The 18132-nt window shown below is 36.1% G+C and overlaps 1 protein-coding gene across 2 annotated transcripts in view; it reads left to right on the top strand.

Annotated features, from left to right (window-relative positions):
• EFL1 (elongation factor like GTPase 1) overlaps positions 1-16597 on the top strand; it is an 81800-nt gene extending 65203 nt beyond the window's left edge. Inside the window, exons 19-20 of one of the 2 annotated variants that reach the window (XM_072870535.1) lie at positions 2512-2696; positions 16043-16597. In XM_072870535.1, coding sequence (XP_072726636.1) covers positions 2512-2696; positions 16043-16231 — 374 coding nt within the window. In that variant the 3' untranslated portion in view covers positions 16232-16597. The remainder of the gene's footprint in view (positions 1-2511; positions 2697-16042) is intronic. The other variant, XM_072870536.1, reaches the window with a different exon arrangement.
• The last annotated feature ends 1535 nt before the right edge of the window (positions 16598-18132 follow it).

The raw sequence follows: 18132 nt of genomic DNA, 5'->3' as shown, positions 1-18132 counted from the left end.
TCCTCCTTCCCTGTTTGCTAAGTTTATCGTGACCCCTAGGCTCTTGCAAATGGTGATCCTGTTGTCCTTCCACAGTATTTCTTTCCAGTATGAAGCTTCATCTTTTTTAGTGTGCAGGGAATACCAAAACTGTTTAGCATTTACACTTGACGTACTGAAGTATCCTTCAGTAAAGTGGCGAACAGGACTTAAATATTTTAAGGAGCTGGACTTAATACATCTTTAAAGTGAGCCTATTACTCACAGGCTTATTCTGTATGTTGCAGCACCTTGAAGCTGTTTTTGAAGTAGTATCATATTTTCAAAATAACTGTTTTAACTATTTTGAATATGAAGATCTCATGGTATTTCTTGGTGATGGATGCTGCTAAATCCATTCACCTGATTCACGTAGAGGCAGAACCACTATTTCTTCAGTATACTGCAGTCTGCCCATAGTAGTAAAACTGAAGACCTTATATAACTTCTTTGTGACAGCATTAACTGAGACAATACTCTAGACTGCTTGGATGAGATACATGTAGCTAGAAACCATTTAGTAAGCTATAAATTGTCTTCTGGCTTTTATGTTTCAAAGAATAATCTTCAGTGAATTATGGCCATAAAATATGTGCATCTAAAGTGCTTTGTGTTAAATGTTACCTTACTTATTAATATGTGTGCAAAGTTTTCTAAGTCCTACTTAAAGCAATTAGTAAAATAAATATTTTGAATTAGAACATTAATAACCTATAAAGTGGTTTTGAACTTACTTGCTTTAACAAATGGCTTTAATATATACTGTGTGGTACATACACAGTATATGTACAGTGACCATGGTGTGATGCTCTCTTGCAATATGTATGCTTAAGCTTGCATTTTAAAGCAGTTACTGAATTGTGAGCTGTGCTGAGATATGACCCTTTCATATCTGAGAATTTTCTGGACTCACTGAAATTTCCATAGACTTGAAATTGCTTAGTTATCTTAACAAAGGCTATACATGCATGGCAAACTCAGTGACTTATCTTCAGAATGCCTTAATCTTTTTGTGATTTTAAATATAGAATCTTAAGAATTTCCTCAATTTCCTCATGAGCAATAAGAAGACTATTGTGCATAGTAAAGGTGAAGTTCAGTCAGAGGAACAGTGAGGAGGTCCTGGTAAGGGCACGAGCAGATAAAATTATCAGTGATGGCAGAAAGAACACTTCAACACAGATTTTAGAGAACTATAAACTGAAATGATTGGTGCTGAACTGATGCTTCATTACCTGCATCTGGCAGGAAGATTTAACTATACTAGCTGTGTGCTTGTGCTGAATTTCCTGAATAAGGACCAGATGCTGTATTTAAAAAATAAAGGCAGATAAACCCACACCAACATTTCCTCTGGTGTCCCACAAAAGGCTTACAGTATATATGCAAATCAATGTACGTGGCTATAGTATTTAATGTTATCTTTCTGTCAAGTCAGAAGAGGTGGCATGTATTATGAAGTAATGTATATTTCTAATTATTTCTAGTAGGAGTCAGTTTTGCCCAGATGTTTAAAAGGTAGTAGTATGCATTCATGTTTTTTCAGTGCAATATAATATAAAATATTTGAACCTCTTAGAAATTGATATAAACTTGTTCTTCACTACAAGGTACTTTTGAAGTTAATTTGTACAGCTAATACTTACTAACTATTCACATTTGTAAATGAAGGCATTCCTAAAATATTTTGTCAGTGCATAGGTTTTCTTATATTTTTATTATCTTGATCAACACAAATGTATTTGCTAGTTTTTTTCTGTAGAATACTTAGCCCATAAGTTTGCAAAAACATTTTAAAAAATTAACTTAATGCCTACTGTAAAGTCGAACATGGGCGTTTTCAGAGCTACTTTCATGATATATACACTGTATTTCAATGGATTGAGTATTAATTTGGGAAAGAAAAATAAAAATTATCCATGACTAACTTAAGCCTGAATTAATTAAAAGACTAATTGAACACAATAAACATAATAAATATGTAGCATTTCAGATAAACAAGTTTTCTGTGATTAGAATAGCCCTGCAGTATCTGGGACAAGTACCATATAGGGACATGGTGATCCAAACAAACTTCTAAAGGTAGCTAAGATATGATTCCTCAAACATGGTAATATTTCTTAGTAATGTTACTCAAATATTTGGTTGTAAGAAATAAAGCAAGTTAGGCACATAATCTGGCAAACCGTCTTTTAAAAAAATAGCCAAATTATTGTATAAAACGCACCTAGTGCAAGCATTTTCTAGATCCATACAGCAGTAATAATTTATTAAATGTTACTCATATGGTTTTGCACATTGTACTGGCAGAATACGTTGTTTGTTTGAATTTAATGGGTCCACTTAATTGACACAGTTACAGGGAAGAATTTTAGCTGAGGAAATTATGTATTTTACTTAATGCTGAAGTTTCCTAAATGAATATTTATGTATTTCTCTTCAAGACGTGGAGTATAAATATATTGGTAAGCTCATCAAATTATGTCTTTGCAGGTCGTGTGTATGCTGTCTTGTCCAAAAGGGAAGGCAGAGTGTTACAAGAGGAGATGAAAGAGGGGACGGATGTGTTTATTATTAAGGCAGTCTTGCCAGTAGCAGAAAGCTTTGGTTTTGCTGATGAAATCAGGAAGAGAACTAGTGGCCTGGCCAGTCCGCAGCTGGTGTTCAGCCACTGGGAGGTAAAAATAATCTATTCACTCCATCTGTTTTGGTGATCTATTTCCTGTAGATGTGGCAGACCGGAATAATAAGCGGAAAAGGTTAAGTTTTGGTCAAGACATTTGATTAATTCCTTTTTGAAATGAAGAGGGGAAAAAAGTAGCTTTATAGTAGTCTTATTTGCTTTTATAGATATGCTGTTCAGAAATGTGTTTATATTTTGTTTAAGTGGGATGCTTTTTTATTTCAGTAGAAAGTAAGTCCTTCACAAATGAAATTGATTCTTCATAAATGTGTTTACTTGAATTTTATGTACCTTTTTTAATGAGTTCTCTGGTAAACTTGTTTGGAGAATGGGGAAAAACAAAACAAACAACCTACCCCTAATAGAAAATGTAACAACAAATCTAATGCATATGAAAGTTAACCTTTCAGAGGTTAGCAGACACTTAGGTATTTTTTTGTCCTTGTATATTCCAAGTCAACATATATTTTCATACTTAAAGGCAAAGGGAATAGATTTCATTCTTTCAAAATTAAGTCTGGTGATAGCAAGTGGAGGTGTCCTCAGAATCATTCCCTTTGGTCATCTTTGTCATTAAAGAAAAGAAGTGAAAGAGAAGGTTTAAAGGAAGTATGCAAGTGGGAAAGCTGATAAGGAGTGTCATCAGCTGAAAGTGTACTGTATTTTGTTCCTATGATGTGGATAGTAGGTCTTCAAGGAGAAATATAAGAAGCTGTAAATCAGAGTTCCTTGTTCAAGACAAACAAACTTGCATTGTAGGGCTCCTCAGAAGACTCCACTGAAGGAGCTAAAAATGTGTTCAAGGGCAAGAGTCAGTGGGTATAATTTTGTCACATTAAATTTTTAAAATAACTAAAGTCTAGGTTTTTCTGGGTTTGTGGGTTTTGGGGGTTTTTTTGTTTGTTTGGGGTTTTTTTGACAGGTGTTCCTTTATTTGGTGTTAGGACCGTAGAAACTTTTGTAAATGGATTAGAAAGTCTCTTTTTTGTTTGTTTTTGTTTCATCTTCTGATTTATTTTGTGACCTCAAATGTCAAGTCTCTGAGTACAAACAGCTATGGATTTTTGAGGTCAGTAATACTCCATGCAGTTGCCAGCTATGGTCTGTTTACCACTGTTTGTCTCCAAAGTATGTGCTGGTTTTTCACGTGGTGTGGATTCTTCTTCATTTCCTGTAGCTAAATTGTCCTACTAGGTAGTATCCGTTAAATACTTCAATAGCACTATTTCTTTCTCAGTAATTGTGACTGCCTCAGGAATTTTATGTGGATGCTAATGGAAAAGGAGGATCTCTGCAAACCAGCCGAGTCACGTGCTATCAAAAGAGTTGGGAATCCTTGAAACAGTACACTTGGAAAAGTATGTTATGTCTTCCTTGGCAATGGTACCTTACTGGTGTTAGCAAATGCAGCGGACCAGGGACTTATCTCTCCTCCCTCAATGTTAATACTGATTCATTTAATCTTCTTGTAACTAAGCCTGACTTCACAGAGAACTGCAGAAGGGAAAAACAGAGCTACACTGAATAAAAAAGAAAAAAAGAAAAAGGCAACCCCCCCATAGATGGTGTATGCACAAAAAAGTAGATAACGCAACAACTTTTTGAGTATAGGGATATAGGTGTAAGCCAGTAACAGATTAGGTACCTCAGACCAATGAGTTTTGGCAGGATTGCATACAGTAGTTTTGTCAGCTTTGGATGTTCAAAAATTTGGCTGAAGTGCAGCTGGTGAGGTTTTGTGGCTTAACTGGTCTTTTGTCTGAACTGCCTCTGATATCAGTGCCCTAAAGAAGTATCAGTCAGAAGGACCTTAATTCCAGCTAACCATTGTTTTGTGCCAGTTTCTTTAGGGTTTGTAGCTACTGTGCTCCAATACTAAGCAAAAACATAAATCCCTTGCCTCTCTGACATTCCCTTCTATCCCCAAACCTTGGCGTGTATGGTCACTCTGTCAGTTGTTATGAATTTCACATAAGAAAATGTTTACACGTAATTACAGATATGCATAGGAGAGAGAGATTTGAACAACTGGCAACATTCTCTAAAACTAGCCCTCAGGAGAGATTATAATTACAGCTAGTATGTTAAAATGCAGTGGTAATGGGAAAAATGATGGTGTAAGTCAGTCACCTTTCCACCTGGCAAATCTGTCGGTGGGGAGGATTGGTTTTTTGTCACATTAAAAGTCATGCTTACATATTTTTGTGACAAAATAAGCCTTTTACTAAGCCACTAGCAATGTTGGCTCTGTGCAGCAATGGCAGAGGGAGTACATTTTACTCTCACATCATCAGCAGAATTGCTAAATAAATACAATTTTCAGAATCTCTAGTGGTGGTATGACAGAGAAGCCAGAAAAAATGGTTTTGTGTCTTAGATCACATGAGTAATTTGTAGAGGGTTTCTCTGTTTCTTTTTCTTTCTGTATTCTGCTAAAAACAAAACAAAATCCCCAAATAAATAAAAAACCCTATCAGGTTTCATCAGGTATTAGGCATGACTTTGACAGTGCTACAGTACTGATGAATTATGATGGTGTATGTATATACGTATTAAACACCAGCATTGTATTTGAATCCCAATTATTTAATGTATCATTGTGTAAGATAATATGATGTGAACTCTGTCTATGTGATCATACTATTTTTTTGTTAGTGCTAAAAATGGAAAGGGACTGCGGTAGCTACTTGGTTTTGTTTTGCATTTCCTATGTTACCAAGTGTATGGTTGCTGCTTTAATTGCATACTATCCAAACCCTTCCATGACATTCTGAATTAATTATGTTAGTGGTGTTTTCTCAGTGTGCTTGGCTCATTAGCTGAGTACCTGGGACATGTATTTCTCTACACAGATTCCTTCTAACGTGTTGTTATCCCCATTTTACAGATAGTGAAATACCTTTTTGGTATTTTTAACTTTTAAACACTTAATCTCATGGAAATCACATGCATAAAGTATGTTTAAAGAAATGAGGTTTGAATTAATTTTTTATTATTATTATTATGTTTCATTAATATGATTTGTAGATTATAAACACAGGAAGGTCAATTATAGAGCCTACGTTTAAATGGAGCCATTTTGGTCTCTGTGGAAATGAAATTACCATTTTTTTTTCTTCAGTTAATGAATGTATTTTGTATAGTTCAGATTGCTCCAGCCCAGGGGATGGAGCAATACACAGATCGAGGTCTATCTTGTCAGATACTCCTTTTTTATTCATTTCTTCTGTAATGCTTATACAGTTTATTCCTGCCTGTAGAGGATGGCACCAAATAACCATTAGTGGAAACTTTCAGTTTGGTCCCACTTTAAACAAATTGATTTTTAAAGTTAGTCAAGTATTTTCCTTTATGATATCCCTAGGCAAACGTTAAGTGTATTGGGTTTACTTGGCTGTATTTTCTTAGATTTCAATATAAACTTTCTTCTGAATTCTTACTTTAAAATATATAACTTTGGGATAATTATGAACTCCTTGTATTTTTTTTTTTAATCCTTGAGTTAATAATACACCTTCAATTAGTGTATGTTTTTGCCTAAGCCTGTTTCCTTTGTTCTCTCTTGATTCTTTGCAGTTACATCTTTCACTCAGTCATGTCATTTTATCTTAATCATAAGGTTCTTTGAACAAGAAGATATTTGTGATTGCACCATGCTTAGAATAATGGAGCTCTAATCCCATTTGGGAAATCTGTGTTACAGTAAAAAAAAAAATGCATGAGGTTCTATTCAGATGCTGATTGAATTCTCGGCAAGTGCGGAAATCGTCAAAGACATCTATTAGTTGTAAAGTTGTGAAATGCGAGTTAACATGAATACTATACATCTTTTAAATTACATAATGATTGGCTATTAGACACACTTTTATTCTTGGGGAGGGCATGGGTGGACTGTAAACACATGTTTAACCTGAATTCTTTTTCAGTATCCCTTCTAAGTAGAATAGTGTCTAGAATGTGCTTCAGGGCTCTGGAGAAAAGTAAGAGAAGGACTGCATGTAATAAGTGTTAAGAATATGAGGCATTCTGAATCTGGAAGTTTTATATTCTGAATTTTAATTCATTCCTTCCGAATCGCTAAGTAATTTTACAACTCAGAAGATGAGGGCTTAATACAGAAGTTGCTGAATGAGTTTGTTAGGCCTGCATTAAACAGAAAGCAGACTAAGGTAATGAGAGAGACTCTAAGAATCTGTGAATCTATACTAGGTTTGAACTGTAGCTTTACATACATCATTGTGCCGGTGACAGTTTAGGCATGTAAATGAATTCTAGGAGTAACCTGGAGCCTTTCAAATATGAAAAGCTCATTGTATTGGCCAGGACATCTGAACCTAATTCAAATAGTAAATAAAAGTGGTAGTGGTGTGGCTTTAATTTTCCCTCTCAAAACATGTTTCTTAAGTAATAGGAAAAAATGCAACAGTAGAGCCACACATCTCCTTTTTTCTTTCCAATTCCCGAATTCCTGTTTGTAGCTGCTGACTGAAGTCAAGGCTAAAGCTCAGCTGTCACTGATTGAGACACAAGCAAGGATGATGCTCTTGAGCCAAAATAAACTTGTATGAGTTTATTTTATAACTAAACGTGTAAATGTTCATTATTACAATATTTATTGGAAGAAGAGTTCTCATATTTGACTTCAGGCATTTTAGGGCCTCGGCTGTCCCCTTTATATATTGTGAATGGGATCTTTGAATTATGAAATACTTTTGGATGCTCGTTTACTTTGTAGGGAATCTACACTCCTAATACATCTCTGTAGGTTAAACGTCTGAAGTTCGACTGCATGTTATTCCGTATCCCCTTAAACCTCCTGTCTCTGAAAGAAAATGAAAAGTTATGAATCTGATACTTTTTTGGATTTTTGAAGCTTTTGCAAGATGGCTATGGATATGAAATAAGTGAACTTTTCTGGTGGGTTTATAACTTCCATCTCTCTCGCTTGCTCTCTTTTTTTTTTTTTTTTTAAATTGTATTTGTGCAAAACCTTGTAATTTTCAGTCAAGAGCTGTTGAGAGAAAATACTTTTAAAGAAACAGAGAGAAATAAAAATGGGAGACTTTTTCCAAGTTAGTTATGAAGAGAGCAATCTGTTTTCACGCTCTCTTTTAAATGCCTGTATAAAAGTGTATATAATAATCTTGAGAAGAAGATACATTGTGCTTATTTGTTTGATACATAAATTGATCTATTGTGATGCAAAGTGGCAGCATTCTGTGAAGTCAAGATTTGACTACAAGGTAGTCAAACAATTGGTAAAAAGGGAGGCTGAAAATTAGTTGTTGGGTTTTTTTCCTTTCAGGATGTGATATAGAGATTAGCCATTTATAAAATAGACAAGCTGGTACACAAAGTATTTGGTACAATATGAAAGATTGTGTTTTAACAAAATAACTGTGACTTGTTTTTATTTCTAGAACATTTATGTGTAGGTGCTTCTGTAATTCTTTAGCATATTGTAGATATTTCTCCTCCCACCCTCTGCTGTTTAATCCTCATCCCCAGCATGATGTTTTGTGCAAGTGTTTCAGGTTCTCAGCACTTCCCACAGTCACTCAGTACTCCTAAGCAGGAAAGGAGGTGATAGCTGCTTTCCAATGTGATGGAATGGGTGCAGCAAAATTGAGAAGCCAAATCTACAGAGAGAATATTCTCTTCCTTTCTGAATAGGAAGCATTTGGGGCCTGTAAAAGCTTATAGAGGAATAAGATACCTGTTATGAAAGCATTTTTCACTGAATAAAACCAGTAAGACCCCATAGTTTGTTAAACAACAACCAAGAAAAGACACAAACTTGTAGAATCTTTCATTGAGATTTTAAGTTGTGGTTTCTTTCAAGGACAGGCTAAGATCCTGGCTGCTTTGAAAGCAGAGTGGCAAAATTAGTAATAAGTTTTTACCTATTCTTCAACTGTATATTGCTGAGCAAAAGTATTTCAACGCTGTAGTACAGAAATCACTTCAAAAATGGTATTCAGACTGCTCTACATTACAGGTTATGGCAGCTCCTAGTCATAAGCTAGCATCATGGCGTTTTACCTGGCATTGAGGGAAAGCAACTGTTGATGTGGAGGTTGCCTTTTAAGTTGCCAAATGTCATCTTGCAACACTGCTCTAGGATCTGTATGTTCTTTCACATGGAAGTAAGGAATGACTTGGAAAACTACCTAGCATGGTATTTGTTAGGTAGTAGTGGGTTGCCAGCACTGCTTTCCTGACTCTGTAGCTGCTTGGGTTAAATACAGGAATTAGCCAGTCACTCGTGTACCTCTGCATTACACTGTGTGTGATACTCAAGGAAGGCCTTACTTACTGAGATAATGGGTCTTTCTGGATCTGAGGTCACAGGAGGAGTGTAGTCAAGAAATTGTCTTGAGATTGTCATCTCCTCCCTGCCCCTTCTCCACATCCCAAAAATGTACAAGGCACTGTTCAGAGTCTATCCCAGCCCACCTGACCTCAGTCTTATCGGGTACCCTGCCTGGTGTTCTCTGTTCTGGAAGCACACTGCCAGTATCCAAATGGCCTTGCAGCGTTTGGTTATGCTCAGTGCAGAAGCACTTTTACAGCATTACCCAGCATATTACCAAAAACTCAGCAGATAAGTTTTTCAAGGTCACATTTCATATAAACCTCTGCGAAGTTCTGTCATTTTACCTGAAAGGTAGAGATAATTTCCGTTTGACAGGGCTGCTTCAGACATCTAAGACATGCATATCAGCTGTACCCTTTTAGTTGCATAGTCTATGTCATTACTAAGTGATGGACACCATTTGAACTGTGAATGTTCTTGAAGTATCTTTCTAGCATCAGTTTTTCTAAGGTAGAAAGGATTCTGAGACACTGAAGCCTGCATCATCTTTGAAATTGTGCATAATAGTTCTTTTGAAATTTTTTTTGAAAAAAAGCTTCTGGCATAATGTTTTTCCTGGCATGCTAAGGGCTGCCTGTGGTAGTGCCCAATCGCACTGAATTTAGTGGTTCTTGGGATTTCTTATTAAGCAGTTCACAAAGGCCATAATGTTCCTTGCTGGTCTTAAAATCTTCATTGGACAGTGTAAGACTGCTCTTTCTATTCATGGTCCAACTAAAGCATTTTCCACACTGATGATATTTGGCTCAAAAGAAATTTTCTGTCCTCACCAGGCAGTAAGGACCAGTAGGGGAAATGCTACTAGGAACATGGCTGTGTTCCCAGATCTGCCTGACCTTTTGGATGAACTAGGCAGATCCCTTCTGTTTGCTTTTGATGCTTCTCTCAACCTTGTTTTGCATAATTAGGCTGCCTTAGGCAGGGACTGTTTCATACCATCATTTTGTGAAATACACTAGACAATGGGACCCAGATCACTATTGGAGCCATCTGGGTGCCACTGAAATGCAAATAATAAATCATCTTCAAATTAAGGCTTAAAATTCCAAGTCCTCTTGAATTAGAAGTGATCTGTTCTAACTCAAATCTTATTGAAAAGTTTGATTAGCTTACATAATCATTTGCAGAATTTAGTACACACTGTATTGTCTTTCAGTGTTAACATGGTATGCTCGTAGTATTTGTATTTTTATGGATTAATTATTACAGGTATTCAGATTATGTCTCTGATAAAGATACAGGCATTTATTGTTTGAATAATTGATGTGTAGGTTGTTAGGCTAAAAGAAAATGACAGCTTTTTTGCCCATGCTACTCTGCATGCTGTTACTAAACAAGTCTTATGAGACTTCATTGTTTGGGTGTGTTGGTTTGAATAGTTGTGATATTTAATGAAACGTCTTGCTTTAGAATGGTTTCTTTTTCTCAAGAATACCCTTGCACTTACAGTATTTGAAGTAATCTATTCACTTCTTTTGAAATACCTAATCCCAGCTGACTTCATTATAAACACTGTTTTATTTATACCTAGAGTAGGCTCATAGTTCTGCAATGAGCTATGGAACACACTCTTCGGCATGTATTTGAATTTTTTTTTTCCTTTTAAGTATAATGGGATTCTAGTGATTTGCTTGTAGTCATACTTTAAACCAATTATATCACTCAAGACTTTTATAAAGTAGATCAATGAAGATATTGTTAAACAATACTATTAAGGAAGATTTCCATCACTTAAGAATTGCATTTGCAATAACAGATTTAAGAATTGTATCAGCTGCACTAGTTCATTTTACTGTATTGCATTTTATATGACTGCATTTAGAGAAAATAGTTGTTCTCTGATAGAGTAAATACTAGTCCAGTGATCCACTACACAAGTCTTGATTTATAATTCACTTTTTAAAAGAAATTGTTTTCAGAAGAGCCTTGCAGATGGACTGTAGACATATTCGGTTGTGCTACCTAGGAGGCAGTAGCTGTCTTGCCGCTTTGTCACGCAGACTCTGGAGGAGTAATCATGTGTTCATTCTGGGCTGTTTGCAGTTGAGGCTGCTGTTGTCCCCATCAGATTATTCTGGTATTCAATAATGAATAAGCATAGGCCAGTGGCTGTTTTATGCTGTGACAAAGAAAGAATTCCTAAGTCCTAGCAAGTGTTCCTGAAGAAAAGATATGCTGAATTTTCTAGTTGTCAAATCACACGCAGTATGGTGGTATTTTAAAATATACTTTACCATAATGCTAACAGTATCATCACGTCATTGGGTTTACAGCGTCTTTCTCCTAATACTGGTTCATTTTGACATCTTTTGTCTGCTAAACTTGAGGTATAAACAGTTTGGCTTTGATAATTTTCTTGTCACTACTGCTCAGTGGTTCACAGACACACATGGCACACAGGCAGAATGAGAGAAAGGCAGGCTAAAGACCTTTGATAGAAGGGTAACTGAATTGCTTGAGTCACTTAAATATTTTCAGCTGTGAAAGGCATGATATTTTGAATTTCCAGTTCTGTTTTGATTAAAGTTTTTGTTTAGGAGTGTAACTTTTTGAAAAAGCACTGTTAAGATGCTATCGCATTTCTGTTTTTAAAATGAGTCTTAGGCTATAAGTTTTAGTTTTGTACTGAAAAATTAGTATGTGGAAACATCTAAATAATTTTAAATTAAAAGTGACGTGCAACAGAATAGATAATGTTTGTGGGTGTCTTTTCTGCTTTGATCCTGTGGATCTTCCAGGATCCACAGTAAATGCCCTCTGTTAAATGGCTGCATCATATTCCAGAAGGATTGGTCCATTTAGAATCTAATTCATCATTTAGGACTTCATCCAGACAAAAACTCAATTTCTGTCACAGATTCCAGAGTCATCCCTATGCGGTTCCCATGAATACAGACAATAGCTCAGGGTCTAAAAAGCTTCTCAGCTCTGATTCCAGGAAACCATTCCAGACCCACCATTTTGACAGCTGCTGTTGCAAGCAAATTGATGACAATGCTTTTGGACCATTATACGGAAACATTTTTTTCCTTTTGCTTGCTTGCACTGTATTCATAGAGTATGGGGAATGATGGATGCCACCTGCTATATGCATTTGCTTTGATTCAGTAATATGATGTGAATAGAAGAGGGACAGTCTAGTCTGTGCCTTCACCTTCACTTACAGAATCAGAACTTTTAAAAAAGAAAACTTCTTACTTTTTTTGTATTGCTGTCAGTAACGTCTCTGTGTAGTTATGTTAGGGTTACATAAACATGGCCCTTCGCTGACTTCTTAAAGGAGATGCACAGCTGATGCCCGAAGTTCCAGCTGACTCAGTAGATCTGGCTTGCTCTTTCTCATTACTTACCATGGTGTGGTAATACAAATACTGTGTTCTAATTAACCTCATCCTTTGCAGTGTGCCTGCACTATTCAGATAGGTATGTTCCTCTATCAGAAATTTTCAAATGGCACCGTAACTTGCTCTAGAAGCAGTATGTAGTGCTTGAATTATTTAGACAGGTTGAGAAGCAAAGGTATCCCCTGTGGGTACGGAGGTGGCTTTTGAAACCTAATTTATGTCTCTTTACAGTGCTGCTCTGCATCGTGTAGCAGTACAAGGTTCACTCAGGATTCTGTAGCCCTGTGCTGCAGTAAGTTTGCAGGTTTACCCTGACTACTGATTTGCTGGCTACTACATACTAAATAGTACATACATTTGAGCCTCCTGTTACGTTGGCTCTCCTGAGAGCTAGAGATACCTGTTGAAACATAAAGAATTATTATCAGCAGAAGAAGTATCCAGTGCAAAACTTGAGTTAACATTAGCAGAACAAGTCTTCCATAAATTATTGAAAGAGCCAGTCTGTCAAACCTGGGGATTTTCTTAAGCATCCATCACTACAGTATTGTCATGGTTTAACCCCAGCCGGCAACTAAGCCCCACACAGCCACTCAGTCATTCCCCCTGGTGGGATGGGGGAGAGAATCAGAAGGGCAAAAGTGAGAAAACTCATGGGTTGAGATAAAGGCAGATAAAGCAAAAGCCGTGCACACAAGCAAAGCAAAACAAGGAATTAATTCACCACTTCCCATGGGCAGGCAGGTGTTCAGCCATCTCCGGGAAAGCAGGGCTCCATCATGTGTAATGGTTACTTGAGAAGATAAATGCCATCACTCTGAATGTCCCTCCCTTCCTTCTTCCCCCAGCTTTATATGCTGAGCATGACGCCAAGTGGTGTGGGATATCCCTTTGGTCACTTGGGGTCAGCTGTCCCAGCTGTGTCCCCTCCCAAGTTCTTGTGCACCCCCAGCCACTGAGTTGCCCAAGAACCACTGTTTCTCTCTGGGCAGAACTTCTGGGTGTTAGATTTCTTGCTAATGTAAAAAAGACTTCATCAAAGGGGATAGTAACCCTTTAAAGTTATCATTAGTCGTAGCTGTATAATCTCCCTCAGCAATACAGTCTGGAGCAAATCCATTGAGCATGAATCACCTTTTCTTATTCATATGTTTTTGGACTTTGAAATTTTTGTTTGTTCAGCTCTTTAGGCAGATCATGAATGGGGAAGTCCCTGGTGTTTTTCCATCATTAAGATGTTTAGTATGAACATGGCTACAACTTCATCAAGTCAACATGCAGATTTTGCCCGGAAGTTGGAAAAAACCCAGTAGTCGTCACTGCCCCTTTTCTTTATTTCTAGCACATAAAGTTATGGTAAAACTTTTAAGCTCTCCAAGAGTGGGGACCATTCCTTTTTTATTGATGTAACCTCTCAAGGAATCACCTTTAAGTTTCTAGGCATTGGTTATAAGGCCTTGTACAAGACATCAGAATGAGTGTAACTCAGGCAGATTCTTCTACGGCTAGACAGTCCTTACTTTTATGTTAAAAATAAATGTAGAAACATTTAGAAAGCTAAGTTTCCTACTGTTTATTTCTGAGGTCTGCTTCTGTTTGGTTTTCAGCCAGACAACCCTATGCATAGTCATTTCCCACCTAAGTAATTGAGATTGGATGTCACTTTCAGCGCGAGTAATACTCCACTTAATTTACCAGGACTATGTATATACTTAACTGTAACATAGTAGAACTATTTTTGTTGGTTTAGGGGCTTAACATACTATTTTGCAGGATTGAACCTACAATGTTACCTAATACAAAATAGCCATCTTCTGCCATAGTAATTTTCCTAAGTCCCCATAAAGTATAATTTGTTTGATTGTGTTAGGTGTTGTTTAACATGAGGTATTAAATTAGGACTTTACAATTGTTGACATTTCTGGGGAAAATTGCCCATCTTAAGCCATCATTTTTTAATTCCTGTTCTTGCAATTTTTTTTTTAACTTAAATAAGCTTTAAGAAATTTTGCTTGGTTTGAAATATATGGCAATTAGAAGTATTTGTCAGAAGAAAAAGTTTATAACACTAGAAAAGGTTTATAACGCTAAGCTAAAAATTGGTAGTTTAGGGAAGTTTGTTCCCTCCTTGTCAGTTATTAATGTTAGTGCTAATATTATATATTTCAGAAATTATTATAGAGTGATGTCCTCAATTATTGTCATAACTATCATGATTCTTACAGTAACTAATACTTGTCTGCACTTCTTTTTCCATGAGGATTTTGTTTAAGAAATGGATACAGTATAACCTTTGTTTTTTCAGTAAAAAGATATTACTTGTAACTGCATCTTGTGAGGAAATCTACAATCATTTAAGTGAAATAAGTATTTTTGAAATTTGCAATAGAACCTGAGTAACATAATATGGTCAATTTTATCCCTTCCTAATGCTCACGTTTAGCATTCTTGGAAGGTGATCTTGTTATTTTTCACTAAGTTCCTTAATGCTCATTAACTACAGTATTTTTTACTCTGTTTTATGGTTAGTTGTCCACTAATGGGAAGGAAAGTTACATCTCAGGACTATAAACCTATACAATTTTGGTTGGTCACCCAGACATCAGTTCACTAGGGAGCATTTCATAGATTTGATTACACATACATGTTATATGAGCTTAAGACTTGTTGATCACTCTTAATGACTTGGCAGTAATTTCTGGTTCCTGCAATAGTTTTAACATATGAGAACTGAGATGGATTCTTAGGAGCTTAGAATTGAAAGGGGGTCCTCCTTTTTCTTTACATCTTAAAACATTTACTTAGAAACCTAAAACTTCTTAAAGTAATATGAGAGTCACTAACAGTAATGGAATCATTTGTTATCTTTGGCTAGCTAGTTAAGCATTAAGCCTAGAATTTGTGTGAAATCTACATAGTCTTTTTGGACTTTTTTGGGGAATTAAAAATGTTGTAGCTTTGCTGTGCAGGATGAAATGGTGAAAGGTTTTAAATACTTTGTAAGATAACTACACCTTTATCATACTCTCTATGGTAGTCTGAGAAGTGCAGGGTATATAGGATGAACTGGGGATAAAGATACATGCAGTTATTTTCTGATCAAGTTAGATCAGAAATCTCTTCTAGAGGACAGCTCCTGAGATACTAAGCTGCAAGAACTGCTCTACTAAATATGTTAGCACCAGAAACAAGGACTTTTAAACCATCTGTCCAATTCATAGGGATTAAAGAACAAAGGGCACGAAAATGAGCAGAAACCTTCAGTTCTTATAAATTCTGATAAAATCACAGTGAGATATATTCTAAATAAGGAATCCCTTCTTGAAAAGTGAGAATTTTCTGAACATTATTTGGCATTGTTTGCTGACTGGCAGTTAAATTTGCTTTAAAAAAACCAAGTTTGTATGCAGGTAAATGCAACTGAGTTTGAAAACCTTTTGTGGGTTTCTTATGGCAAATGCTACATAGTGTATCTTAACTCTTGTTTTCTGCTTAAACAGCTAATTGCAGGCTTTCTAGAAAACTCCTATCTGCTCTACTTTCATATTGCTCTACTTCAGAGATTACCTGAAATGTACTAACAAACCTTTGTATTACTTTACCTTTTTTTTCTTTTTATAGATCATTTCAAGTGACCCCTTCTGGGTACCAACCACTGAGGAAGAATATTTGCACTTTGGAGAAAAGGCAGACTCAGAGAACCAGGCCCGCAAGTACATGAATGCAGTAAGAAAGCGAAAGGGACTGTATGTAGAAGAAAAAATTGTGGAGCATGCTGAAAAGCAAAGAACTCTCAGTAGAAATAAGTAGCTGTGTCTGCTTCCTTTCCCTCCTGACTCAGCTAAGTGCACGTGGATTATTTTCTATGCAGCAGATTCAAAATTTCATCTGGACTTTGTTCTTTGACACCACTTTTCTTATATGATATAATGTTTGTGGCTTATGTTTTAATAAACTTAAGCCTTTCCAACTTTTATACAGAGAAAATAGTTTATTTAAATAAATAAAATATAGTCATATTCATTGCAATTGGTCTCAATTTTTAAAACTTACTGCCCTATTGAACTTTCTGTCACAGGATTAGGAACTCCTAATTTAATTTGTTTCTTTCTGATTTATCAGATGTAATTACAGTTAGAGCTGGTTAGCTAGTTTGTTATAAATAAACTGTGCACTGAATTTAGCTCCTTAATTGTTTTGACTCTGCTTTTTAAAATTTATTTTAATTTCTGTAATGTATTTGTTACTCACCAGTACTTTCCATAGTTACCTATATGCAAACAGATGTAAGTCTCTTAGGAGTTTCTAAACTATTTGTTTTACTCTGTTCCTCATGTAAGCAGTCATCTAAATCAGTAATGTGTCTTCCTTAAATCAGAGGGCAAAAATAGTACATGTGGAAGACTAAGCACTGCAAACCAAGCAAGATTTGTCTTTTTTCCCTCCTTAGAGCACATCTTATTAAAAAGTTCATATGATTTTCCTAATCTGGGAGCTGCCATCTCTGAACTAGGTGCACAGCTACATCTGCCAATCCTGTGTGAGTGTTTACAGACTCTTGCAGAAATTTCTACCCATTCAGCCTGTTGTCTTGAATTCAGTGAAAGGAAACATTTGCAAAAATATACAAAGTGTCTTGCTGTTTGCATGTGTCTAGGATGCAGAACACTCCAAAATTATTCAGACCAAGACTAAAGGAAAAAAAGTCCTCACAGGGTGTAAGTTTTAGTTAAGAAAAATGGAAACCTTGGGTAGAAGAGAAACATGATGCATGAATTATCTTCTCATTTGGCTGCTTAGATTTGTAAAAGGAAAGGACAAGAGTTCTGGAAGGTTAAGACTGAGTAGATTGGTGTCCTTGAAGAGTTTCTGATATTTAGTTAAATGAATGGGAAATAAGTCCTTAGATCTTGTGCCAGCTGACTTTCTGCTACCTTTTGCTAATTGCAAAGAGTTCTGTTTCAGATAACCATGCAAATGGGTTGTCCTTTTCTTTCTAGAATATAACCATTTCTTTGTGATTGCCTTGTACTCCTTTAGCACCTACTTGGTCTTTCGGAATAAGTATTCTGTGGGTGTCAATTAATGCAGCAGGCAGAATTTACTCATATCAGTTTTGCTTCTTATGAGAAAGAAAACTGTTACTAGTTTCACAAGTAGAATGATTTTTGAATGCTTAACTTTTGTTTTAAATAGCAGCCTTTTCTTTTCCAGCTTGTTTGCTTTCATTATGGAAATGTTTCCTTTTAAGATTGTATTTATGAATTATTCAAGCAAATGAAATATTTGCCTTCCTTAGAAGGTTGTTTCATAAATGGCTGTTGTTTTGCAAGGGGTGTCTGCACAGCAGCCCTATTAGAGCTTGTACAAACATACTTGCGTAGTTTGGGCACTGCCAGCTGGTATAGCCATGGAAGGCATGGTAACTTACTGCAGCCTGCAAAAAACAGTCCAGACATAAATGTTTGTAATGAGATCTTGGCTAATACAGCTACTCTGCTAGCTGAATGCAAGATAGAGTTAGGGATGTCTGGCTTGCAGTCACAAAGGTGCTGGAGTAGGTGACGTAGAGAGGGGCAGGTTGGTCATTGTTATGACTGCATAATTGTTAACTTTATACTACTATACTTGAGTAAGCAGAAAGAGCATTAATATAGATTTTTAAAAGATTTAACATAGCATTCGTATTTTGTTATGGCGTATTTTCAGAT

This window comes from Ciconia boyciana, chromosome 8 (assembly GCF_034638445.1).
Source record: "Ciconia boyciana chromosome 8, ASM3463844v1, whole genome shotgun sequence".
Lineage (NCBI taxonomy): Eukaryota > Metazoa > Chordata > Aves > Ciconiiformes > Ciconiidae > Ciconia > Ciconia boyciana.
This window is presented reverse-complemented; position numbering and strand designations above follow the sequence as displayed.